General features: G+C 50.1%; 1 protein-coding gene across 1 annotated transcript; it reads right to left on the bottom strand.

Annotated features, from left to right (window-relative positions):
• Positions 1-3,729: 3,729 nt before the first annotated feature.
• Positions 3,730-5,603, bottom strand: LOC102843225 (leucine-rich repeat and immunoglobulin-like domain containing-NOGO receptor-interacting protein 4-like). Its single transcript, XM_006900077.1, has one exon. The coding sequence runs from the start codon at positions 5,587-5,589 to the stop codon at positions 3,808-3,810; it is 1,782 nt and encodes a 593-aa protein (XP_006900139.1). The 5' UTR covers positions 5,590-5,603; the 3' UTR covers positions 3,730-3,807.
• Between the last annotated feature and the right edge of the window lie 6,472 nt (positions 5,604-12,075).

The raw sequence follows: 12,075 nt of genomic DNA, 5'->3' as shown, positions 1-12,075 counted from the left end.
AACCTTATGAACAAAAGATCTGAATCCTGCTTTATCCTGCTCCATCCTCACACTTCCCGACACACAAGCACCCATTGCAGCAGTCTTCATATCAGTCCACCTGATTAAGGGTCTTCCTTTCCTTTGCCGACCCTCCACCCCTCCCAACATCATGTCCCTCTCCAAGGAATAGCGCCTCCTAGCAACATGTCCAAAGTATGTGAGGTGAAGCCTCATCATTCTTGTCTCCAAAGAGCACTTTGGCTGCACCCTCTCCCAGACATATCTATTCATTCTCTTGGCCATCCATGGGATGTTCAGTGCTCTTCTCCAATATCACAGCTCAAAGGTATCAATTATTTTTCTGTCATCCTTATTCATTTTTCTAGGTCTCAGATGCATAGCTAGTAATCAGAAAAACTACAGCCTGAATCAGACACACCTTAGTCCTCAAAATGACATCACTACTCCTCAACAATTTGGACAGGTCACTAACTGTAGATTTCTCCAGTGCATTGTGGCTCCTTATTTCCTGACTGCTGGTACCAAGGGTGTTAATTGTGGATCCAAGCAAGATGAAGCTGTTAACAGTTTCAATCTCCCCTCCATCCATCATGACGCAGTCTATTGGTTCGTTTTCCTGACATTGAGATGCAATCCATACTGAAGGCTGTATTCTTTGATCTTCTGCAACAAGTGCTTCAAGCACTTTCAACAAACAAGGTTGTGTCATCTACATAACACAGATTAATGATGAGTCTCCCTTCAATCTTGATACCACATTCCTCCTCACAGAGTCCAGCTTCTTGGATAATTTGCTCAACATACAGATTGAATAGTTATGGAGAGAGAATGAAACCCTGACACACTCCCTTTTCAATCCCAAACCATGCAATTCTCCCTTGCTCTGTTCTCACAACAACCTCCTGATCCAGGTAAGGTTCTGCATGAGCATAATCAAGTACTCTGGGATTCCCATTCTTCTCAATGTCAGCCACTACTTATCTTGATTCACACAAACCCTATTGGGAAGTTCTACTCTGTCCTGTCCTGTTGGAGTTCTGGTGGCCTGATGGTAAGAAGATGCATTCAGATCGATTAGCTGCTCCGTAGGAGACAGATGGGCAGTATCCTCCCAGGTGATTTACTGCCTCTGAAAACCCATGAAGAGTCAGCCGAGTTGGTTCTGGCCCAATGGCGCACAACAATCCTGTCTTATAGGATCACTGTGAGTCAGCTGACTCAATGGCAGGAGGTGTGTTTGTTTGATTTTCACCTCAAAGATTTCATTTTTAGAAAGATAATGTAAAATGGTTCACTTATAATCTTATCAGGTTGGTAACATGTTGAAGTGATAGTGGTTTGGATATATTAAGCTAAATAAACAATATTATTTAAAGGAATGGTTTCTGGTTCTTTTTCAATGCGGCCATGTCAGAAAATTGGGAAATGCATATATGACGTGTGTTATACTTTCTCTTTTAAATTTTCCTGGGTTCGTTTTCCCCCCTTTTTTGTGACTTGCATGAAAGTTTGCAAATTATATTGGGTTTTCCATCCAATCATGCATGCACATTTTTATAACATTAGTTAGAGTTAATGTACATAATCAGTTCCAATGTCTGATCACCCCTTATTGTGAATGCCTTTCTCTTCATCCTCAAGTTCTCTTTCGGTTGAACAGCGCTGCTCTGGAGTCTTTAGGGCGCACACAGCAGCATCTCCCATAGAGACTCCGTCATCTGTTCCCCACTGTCTCAAGGGGCCCCTTGGAGACTTTTTGCAACTGCAGTGCTGCTCCTTCCTGACCCTCGCTGCATTGCAGACGGGGCAGCTGGAGGAAGCATCCCTGGCAACCTACCTCATTATTGCTGGTGGGAGGCTTGGAAAGAAGTGGGGTGGGGAACTATAGCTTAAAAAAAACTTTCTGGCACTTTCCCAACTATTAGGGGGAAGTGGCTGGAATGTTGTTTGGGGTGTGTGTGTGTGTGTGTTTTGAGAGGACTAGAGGCTCAGGGGCAATCATATCTCAGGGGTGCTATTGTCTCCAGCCTCTTCCTCCAGACTGTCAGGTTCTCGCCTGACCTCCAGCCCCCCCTGTCTTCCACTGCTGTCCTACTGAGAAGATAGCTTGCTGGTGAAGTCCGGCTCCCCCTCCATGTTGCCATTTCCTCTCACCTGTCCAGACAGCCTGAGCTGGCGATCTTCTAATGAGTGGAATCTCCTCAGATCAAGGACAGTCGCAGCAGGAATTGGCCAAGCAGCGCCTGATGCTTGTAGATTGTTTGGAGTAGGATGGGTGGGAGCTCTCAAGGGTGGAGGGGAGCTAAGGACACTGGGCAGATGGTGCTGCAGAGAGAAATGCAATTTCTCCCCAGGGCCGCGTGATTCTCCACTTCTCATCTCCTGCTCCCTGCTTTTTACTTCGTCCTTTCACTCCTCCCCTTCTGATGATACTGAGGCTGTTGCCCTCTCCCTTGAGCTCTTGGCATTGATACTTTTTTCCTGGCTTTGCTTTGCCCTCTATTTGAAGCACATGGCACCTCCACCTCCCGTCTGGGGGCTCCTAAAACAATGACCTCCATCCAGAAACAGCTTCCTCACTGGGCCGCACTGAGCAGGATACAAGGGAAAACCGCAGCAAGCTAGTGGAAATGAACTAGGCAGGCCGTTCCCGCTGCTGTTCGCTCTCAGCTGTGCTTTTCCCTACAGCTGGCTGAGCCCCTCCGGTCTCTCTGCTAAGCCTGTCTTCTGGCTCTCTCACCTTTGACAAGAGCAGGTTTTTGCTGTGGTTAGTAATTTTCTAGGAGTTCCCTTCTCGCACTCCCCCAAGTGCACAAGAGAGAAGTGGCACAGGAACAGTGGGTGAGGTGACCTCATCAAGAAAAGACAATGTACTAGGAGGAGCTGGGGACTTAGGCTGGAATTTCTCCCTGGAGTCCCCTGCAAGGGGAGGATCTGCCCTTCTCCAGCCACAGATGCATCTGAGAGAGGGTTAAGACTGAACTGCTTAGGGATGCTCATCTGTCCAGGCTTGGGGGACCTGCTTTTTCATAAGCCAGTTTTATCAGGCAGGAAGGCCACTGAGTACGTGACCAGATGACAGACAGGAGGGGAAAGGTCTGAAAGAAATCAGAGGTGGAAATAGACTGAAATAAATAAAACTCCAGAGGTCGCACTGAGTTTTGACTGAGACTGCCATGGCGTTTTGGCAGCAGGTTTAATAATTTGAATGACAGAGACAGGTGGCAGAGGCTCATGCAGATAGGGCCAGAGTGCAATCTGTCCTCTCCCTCCCACCTTTGCATCCTCTTTGTTTTAGGGGACCTTGGCTCTCCTTCCTTGTATCTGGGGCAAGGCAGAAAAGGCAGGGAGTCAGTCTGATTGAGGAGAACAGCAGAGACTCAAAGAAGCAGCAAGTAGCACTCTCTGCAATAATCTTGTAACTGTGGTTGGCTATTGTTAGTAGTCAGGAAAGGATGTCTGCGTGTGTGTCTGTGTGTAGAATCCCAGTAAGTTAACAGAGGGGAACCTGGGCAGCTGGGTTCTGTTTCGTGTTTGTGTGTGTGTTTGTGTATGTAAGCATGGTGGGAGATGAATGGGAGGGCTCGGCTGATGGCAGCGTCTTTAATATCTTCAGCAACCCAGGGCCTTCAGGGAAGAGAGGACAGTATGTTCCTCAGGCTCTATCATGAGGCATCAGGCTTGCTGGGACCACACAGGTGGGAGGGGTTAGAGACCTGCGCTGCTCAGACTGGAGTTCTTTGCCTGTCTTCCCCTTTAATACCTGAAGCTGCCTTGGCCAGGCCCCCAGTGTGGAAGGGAAGGTCAGAAAAGCTTAGCCGTGACCCGGTTACCTCCAGAGTTTTTATCCCCAGAGGGCCGGGGTGCCACAAAGTCAAAGGCCATGTGATGTTTGACCCGACCTTTGCCCTTGCTCCAGAGGGCAATGAGGCCAAAGCAGAGGGTCACTGAGGTGAGGAAAGGGAGGAAGCCGACTGCCAGCACCATAGCCACACCTCTGCTATCCAGGAAGAAAGGTCCCGGGATCCCTGGCATGGTGATGTTGGGGTCGGAGAGGGTGCCGTTTGGAGGTTCAACTTGGATTACCTCCAGCCAGGTCCTCAAGGAGTCATTCCCAGCTACATTGCTGACCATGCAGACGTAAGCCCCTCTATCCCGCAGCTGTACTGAGCGGATCTCCAAGGTCCCGTCGTCGAGGACCCTTACCCTCCCAGCCCTTCCCAGCCAGGCCCCCGGAGGCCTCATCCAGGAGACGGTGGGCATAGGGTCTCCATCTCCAGAGCAGGAGAAGACTGCATGGCCCCCCTCCTCTGCAATGACCCAGCGTGGCCCAGACTTTCGGATCAGGGCTGGTTTGCAGGTGAAGTGTCCCGGAGGTAGGATGTCTGAAAACTCCCGCAGGCTCTTCCCCTGGACGTGCTGGGGGCCGGCACAGGCAGGGGGAGACGTGCCAAAGTCTAGACGGCGCCGGAGCCGCAGGAGCCAGAGGAGGCGGCAGTCACAGGTCAGGGGGTTGCCAGACAGCCTCAGGGTGACCAGTTTGTCTGGTGAAGGGAAGGCTGTTTCCTCCAGGGTCTGAAGGGCATTATCTTCCACGTCCAGGAGGTGGAAGGCAGTCAGGCCGTGGAAGGCGTGGGCAGCGATGGAGATGAGGCAAGCCCCCGACAGCCGGAGCTCCTGGAGCCGCACCAAGGGGCTGAGCCTGCGGGCCGGAATGGCCGAGATGGGATTCTGAGAGAGATCCAGCACCCTGAGGAAGCTCAGATGGTACAGGGCCTGGAAGGGCACTGCGCTCAGATTGCAGCGGGTGATGGCCAGACTGCTGAGGTTGAGCCCCACCAGGCTTCCAGGTTCCAGGGCCTCCAGAGGCGGCCAGTGGTGGATCTCCAGCTCCTTCAGCTGCCCCAGGCCCCGCAGCGCCCCGGCCGGCAGCCTCCCAATGTCCAGTTCTCGCAGCCTCAGGGCCACCAGCCCAGGGAGACGGGCGAGGGCGAGGCCAGGCACTGTGCTGAGGTTGCAGCGCTCCAGGGTGAGGGTGCTCAGCTTGGTCAGCCCTGCAAAGGCCCCCGGGGCCACAAACACCAAGTGGTTGTCCCCAACCTCCAACTGCTGGAGGCTCCCCAGCTCCGCAAAAGCTCCATCTAGGAAGAGGACGATTTGGTTGAGGCGGAGGTCCAACAGCGTGAGGGCTGGCAGGCCAGAGAAGACCCCTGGCCCCATAATTCTGAGCCGGTTGCCCTGCAGCCGTAGGGTCAGGAGACTCTGCAGGCCATGGAAGGCCCCGGGCTCCAGAGTGGAGAGCTGGTTGTAGCTGAGGTCCAGTTCGCGGAGCAGGCCCAGGCTGGAGAGCATCCCCCGCTGGAGCCCCCACAGGCGGTTCCCACTCAGGTCCAGTAGCTCCGTGTCCAGCGGGAGTCCTCCAGGCACAGCCTCCAGTCGCCTGTGGGCACAGAGCACAGCGCGGGGCTGCGAGGTACAGTCGCACACGGCCGGGCAGCCGTCACTGCTCCCTGCAGGCAGAAGGAGCAGAAGCAGGAGTGGGCGCCACGGGAGCCTGGGAGGCTTTGGAGCTGTAGCTGCATCCATTCCCTCTTCAGTCCTAGAAGAGATGATGACAGCACCTTGTTTGGAGAGTAAATTCAGTTGATGGGCTTCTCTGACCTTCCTTAGAGGTGCTATTGGCCTGCCTATCTCGGCATCATCAGCAAGTGGGGACAGGACCAGAATTCTAGTGCACCACCTGTCTGGGTGTCCTGGGACTTTGTTTTGGGGAACCTCTACTTTCTTCCCCCTTCCATCCCTTGAGAAGGCACCTCAAGTGTTTACTAGATCACAGGCCCCTAGTCAAGCCAGCTTATTGTGGGGGAAGTTTTAAGGAATGGGGTGAGAAGTGGCAGAAAAAGTGATTTTTGAATCTCGCTGTAATGGGTTTCTTCCCGAGTCGATGGAGTCTGCTGACTTGGAGGAAGGACAGCCAGGTTGCTCCTTAGGGGCAAGGATGGTGAACCTTGATGTCACAGACTTTGGGCATGTTGTCAAGAGGTCCTTGAGGAAAAAGACATCATGCTTTCTGGAGACAAGTTAGAGGGTCAGGGAAAGAAGAAAAGTTCTTTAATGACATGGATTGATAGTGTCATGGCAGAGGTGTTGAGGATGGCAAAGGATATATTGTTCAAGGAATCACTGTGATTTGCAGTCATCTTGACAGAACCTAACAATGTGAGATCTAGAAATATCTTGGGTCCTTTCTCCTCAAACTCTTGTTTTGCAATCTGCCCAATATTGTCGCCCCTATTTCTTAGTGTGAAGTGTGTGTCCCGCCTTGCTATGGCTACCCATAGCTTTCTTTACTTAATGCTTAGGGGATTGGAGGCCTTGGCCCTGAGTTCCTGACTGGGGAGAAGTTCTCACCTTGACTAAGCCATCCAAAGCGCGGGAACAAGATGCACCCTCTCCAGAATGCCTGCTTGGATGGTGGGCAGGCTGCATATTGGCTCCCACAGAGGAGGCTGGGATGCAACACTGGAAAGCTGGGAATCTCTCACCAGCCCTGAAACCACATGCCCAAGGGGAACCCACCCTCCCCTGAGATAAAGGGGGTTGGATGGGATCCAAGGGATGCCTATGTGCTGAATTTGGTTCTGTGGCTCTCAGTCTTGTGGTTCATGAGATCCCTCACCAATGGAGGTTTTAAATATTTCTCTGTCTTCTAAAAAATTATGAGAGCAAATACCTGGAAATTACAGAAAATTATTTATACTTCTTCTTTCCTAACAAAATGTATGGGTTATTTTTCTGTGATTGTCTACAAATATTCATTCTTTACATTAGTTTAAAAAATTTTTAAATTTTATCTTATTATTTTTTTGTGTGTGTACCATCATATGGGATCTGACTGGTACAGGAGGAGATTGCCCCTCCTTCTCCAGCAGAGCATCTGGTGGATTTGAACTGCACATCTCTGGAATTGCAGTGCATAATCTTAAAATTTTTTAAAAATAATATTTTATTAGGGGAGCTCTGGTGGCCTAGTGGCAAGAGGCTGCACTGTAATCTGAGGTGCACGGTTCAAATCCACCAGATGCTCTGCCGGGAAAGGAGGGACAATCTCCTCCTGTACCAGTCAGATCTGATTTGATGGTACACACACACAAATAATAAAATAAAAATAAAAAATATAAAAAAATATTTTATTGCATTTTAGGTATTTATTTATACAGCAAATTAGGTTTCCTCTAAAAAATTTATACTTTTATATTGTAATATAACTGCATGTAGATTATTCTGTGCCATTGGTTTCAGTTTTTTAATAATATATCAGCCCTGTCATTATTTCCAGTCTGTGTTTTCTGTTTCCATTGATCCAGCTCTAGCTTCCCATCCCCTCCTTGCCTTCTCACCTTCTGGGTACCTGTTGACTTGTCTAGTCTCGTACAGTTAGTCACTGATGGGACCACGTTACTTACAGGTGGTACTATTTACTCTGTAAGTCTATTATTTGTAATATTATTTTGTAATCTATTATTTGGCTGAAAGATGACCTGCACAAATAACTTCAATTCTGAGCTTGAAGGGCAACAGCTAGGCGCAAGGGGGATTTCTTCTAGTGTTTGCTGGTCCAGGTTTAGCCTAGCCTTTATTTTTTTTATTGTGATTTTAAGGAAAGTTTCTAGAAAAGTTGGATTTTCATTCATTCACTGCTGCACATTTTCATCCTACCCACCCCAGTTGACTTTTTTTTTAGTTGACTTTTTTTAAAGAAAACATTCATTGTTGCATAATTTCCTCTCCCCCTCCCCACCATCCCTCATCCAGTACACTTTGCTATAAGCCTCTTATTCTGTACTGTTGTCATACAAATAATGAATATATGATCTGGCATTTATTTTCAAAAGAAATTTGAATTCTATATTTCCTCATTCTGTCTGGGACTTTCTACTGTGACCCTGTTCAAAACAGTTGGTAGTGGTAGATAGACATCACGTAGATCCATGATCTCAGGTCAGAAGAGGCCACGGTTCATGTAGGCTATTTGTCCTATGGCCTAGTTTCTTATTCGAGCCTTTCCCCGCCCCACTTCTTTTGCTCCGTATAAGACCAATAGCTGTATCTTAAATGTCTGTGAACTATGTGATGCTAATTGACTAAGTTGTCCCCTGAGATACTAATGGAGTTTTGATTCAAGGCCAGTGTTTGAATGTGAGGAAGATCTCTTATCCTCTTTGATCTTAGCTACTTGAGCAATCCAGAAGAGACAGACTAGGGACCAGGAAGGCACAGCGAAGTAAGAAAGACAGCATCTCACCAGATGCTTTGGGATGGAGAGGACAGAAGCCCTTGCAGGACATAGCAGGTGTCTGGACTGAAGAACCTGTTGACATCCAGTGGGTGTCTGGGACCCAGGAGTCAGGGAATCATCAGGAAGATTGTGACTAAGATGGCCATTGATGGAGGCTGACTGAGGTGATGGAGGAGAAGAAAGAAATCCTATAGATAATGAAAACCCTTATTTTATGCTGTTCACTACTACCGGGACCATGGAGGAAATAATAGCCCAAGAGATAGGTACACGAGCAAAATGATGCTCCCTGAGAGGGCTTCGTGCTAGCTGTAGAGCCTAAGCACCTTTGGGCAGAATCCATCACTGTCAGACTTTCTGGACCCTCCAGCACCAGCCTTTAACAACAGATTATCTGGTACCACACTTTACTTAGGAGAGATATTTTAAAACAAAGTGTGGTTTCTTCCCTTTTTACCCTATACCTTCCTCTAGAAAGATTCTTCTACCTGCTCTCCTAAAACCACTTCAGAGGACTCCTGTTGTTGTTGTGTACCGTTGACTCAGAACTGATTCATACCTGACCCTCCAATGGGGTTTTTAATCCCATAGGAAGAGATTGCCCATTTGTCTCCTTCAAAGTAGCTGGTGGATTTGAACCGTGTGCCTTGGAGTCGGCAGCCCAACTCCTTACTACTAAGCCACGAGAGTTCCCATCAGAGGACTTTAATAGTTGGGAAATTGAAGAAAGAGGCCCAAACGATAGAGAAGAGGATGCAACACTGACTCAATGGAAATAGTTCCCGGATTTGGGAATTAGAAAGGGGCAAGGGGCAAAAGCTTCTGGCTGACCCCCCTCGCCCCCTCCCAACCTAACAGGTCTCCATGGCGGGCTCTGTTCTCTGGGGGAGAGATGCAGGGCTCCCTCACGCTCAGGGTGCTTATTCCAGGAAGCCCAGCTGACGGCCAGCTCTCCATCACGGCTGCAGTTCTCGCTCGTCTTTCTTGCTTTGCATCCAGCAGAAGAGCAGTGAAGCATGTAACCCAGCCTCCCTCCTTCCTCCTCCTGTGAGTTGCCCCTCAATGTGAAAAGCCTCCTGGGCCAGGTGCTGAGGGGTCTGGGGCCAAGCTCTTTTATTTATAAGGTGGCTAATTTAATCACAAACTTTCCCCCCCCCCTCCACGGCTGCAGGACTGCTGTCCTACAGGCTGCTGGCCACTTTGCAAGAAAAGGTCAGGACTCTTCTTTCTCTCTTTAATTGAGGAGGGGTCTAGGGCATCCTTCTCTGGAGAAACGGTGCACTTGCTATTTCTTGACCCGATGCAGCAATCCAGTGACACATCTGAGCCTGGCCACCTTTTTAAAAAGAAGAGCTGGCTGATGCGGGGAGGGGGCCCTTGGGAGGAAGCCTTCTGGAATAGCCCCACTCATGGCCATTAACTCCTCCAGGTAGATGGAGCCCCAGGGAGATGGAGGCAGAAGTCAGGGCAAAATTGGGGGGGGGTGCGGGGGAGATCTCCTTGGAGTCCTCCCGGGACATTTTCATGTCCAGGCAAAGTCCTATGGGGTCAGGTATTAGGGTTGGCTTGTAAGGACAATGGTGGCCAATACCCCCTTTGCCTTAAAAGGCACCCGGATCTGGCCTTGTCTCTGAGAATGTTAGGAAAAGAGCAGCTGCGGCGCTTGGGACAGATAGGGTTTGGGGGCACTTACCAGAAAAGCAGGAGGGCAGCATCAAGTTGGGCACTGCATCTGTGCAGGGCTGGAGGGCTGGAGGTCCCGTCCCATCTGAACTGCACCCCGGGCCCCCCCACCTCCCACCCCTCACTCCCCGCTGCCTGCTGCTGCTGCCGCTGCTGCTGCCACCGCCACCACCACCGCCGCCAGAGCGGCCACTGCTGCCAAGACTGAGGTAGAGAAAAGAGCCAGAAAGCATTTTTCCTTCCCCCCACCCCCCTTGCTTCTCTCTTTTTCAAACCAGGCAAGAATGAGTCTGCAGCAACCCTGTTGGTGCAAAATAAATAAATAAAGAGCCTCGGGAGGGCTGCAGCAAGCGCCACCACGGCTCCGGGAGGGGGGTGGCAGTGCGGAGGCGCTGGCCCGAGGGGCGGGCGGGGTGGGCAATGGAGGCTCAGGGAAGCTCTGCGGGGTGTCTCTGACATTCTGACCCGCCACTCTTGGGTCTCTGGACAAACGCCTTCCAGAGAGGATGCACACAGTCAGTCTCCATGATGAGGGTGGTTCTGTGCAACTTCTCAAGCCCATGTCCCCTGTGTGGGTCTCCCTCACTGAGGGGCTGAGTCCCAGAGTCCTTCAATAAGAGCTCCTGAGCTTTTCTCCACAGCTCACCAGCCTCAGTGAGGGACTGTACAGCCTGCGGAGAAGCTGGGCGGGAGCTGGAACCTTCCTGGGTTATAACGTGGAGAGGTTTTGAACTGGAAGCCTGGATCTGCAGGCAGGAACGAAGACTGCAGAGTGAGTGTTTAGACCCCCTGGCCCTCACAGCTTCCTCTTGCCTTGCAAATAATTTTTAAAAGCCTGGCGAACCTTTGGGTTGCTCTTTCTCCCTCCTTTTTCTTCCATTGGGAAGAAAAATAAAGTACACCCCTCCCACCCTGTCACTTGCTCTTTAGTCCCTCAGGTGAGGGTTCATGCAGATAGGAAGTTCTGAGACATGAGAAGGGACTGGAGAAAGAGGTGTCTGTCCTCAGCCCTTCCTCACCCTGGTCTTTCTGCCCAGTCACAGAGGGTTGAACTGTGTCTGGCTTTCTTTTTCCACAAGGAGAGACTGGCTGGAGGGCAGGGCCAGAAAAGTCTTCTGAGGGTCTGTACTTGGCCTTCTGGGCAGGGTCTGGCCCCTTCTGCGTCTCTTGTGGTTGGAGATGGCGATGGCTGGGATAGAGTTTGAACCACTCCGCATCTATTATTGGATGACTGGAGCATGATGGAATGCTCTGGGGCCCCTCAGACTTGAGAATCTTCCCTGAGGCTACTAAGCTGCTCTGAGCTGTGACCTCAAGGGTGAGAGAGGTGGTGTCATCCTAAATGTGTCTACAGAACCTCATAGTGGTGAAGTCCCCTGAAGCCACTGATCTTCCCTGAGCTGTGACCCCTAAGGATGAAAGTGTGTTGTGTTAAATATGCCTATAGGTCTGCGTGATTATGGGCTAAGGCTGTATGTGTTTCACCTGTATGTGGACGTGTGCCTTTGGCAAGATTTGTGCTAACCCAAAAAATCTGTTTTTAAAGTGAACAGAAGCAGTTTGAGTTTTCTCTCCATTTGTGTGTGATGCTCTTGGCCTTCTCTGAACTTTGTTTCCACACCCCGAATACAGTTACCCCAGTCCTTATTGCCATCTCCTCTTTCCCTTCCTTATTTCTAGTTTTTGTTCCTTTTTTTTTTTAAGGCTCTAGGAAAAGGGCAACATGCCCAACACCTTCCTTGCAGAGCTGGAAGGAAGGAGGAAGGCAGAAAATCTAAAGATTCAGATTCATGTTATATACAGGTCTTTCTGGGCTCCAGTTGCCAGTCTCTGAGCTTAATCCGTCTCCCCCAGTTTGAAGCCCACAGGGAGAGGCAATGAGGTATTTCAAAGACCTGTTCTTAGCTTCTGAGCCCAAAGTTGAGTTGAGTGGCCCTGATTCCCTTGTTGTCCTGAGGACACCCAGGTCCTTCTTGAGCTCCTTATCTCCCACCCCACCACAGGCCTTCCAGAAGCTGGGGGCGGGAGGGTCGAAACTGAAGAATGAGATAGAACAGAGCTGACTCTGGAGATGATGTCCCTCTGTCTCC

The sequence above is a fragment of the Elephantulus edwardii genome, unplaced genomic scaffold (assembly GCF_000299155.1).
Source record: "Elephantulus edwardii isolate Elephantulus edwardi_28Jun2011 unplaced genomic scaffold, EleEdw1.0 scaffold00273, whole genome shotgun sequence".
NCBI lineage: Eukaryota > Metazoa > Chordata > Mammalia > Macroscelidea > Macroscelididae > Elephantulus > Elephantulus edwardii.
Note: the sequence above shows the minus strand (reverse complement) of the source record. Positions and strands in the feature narration are given on the sequence as shown.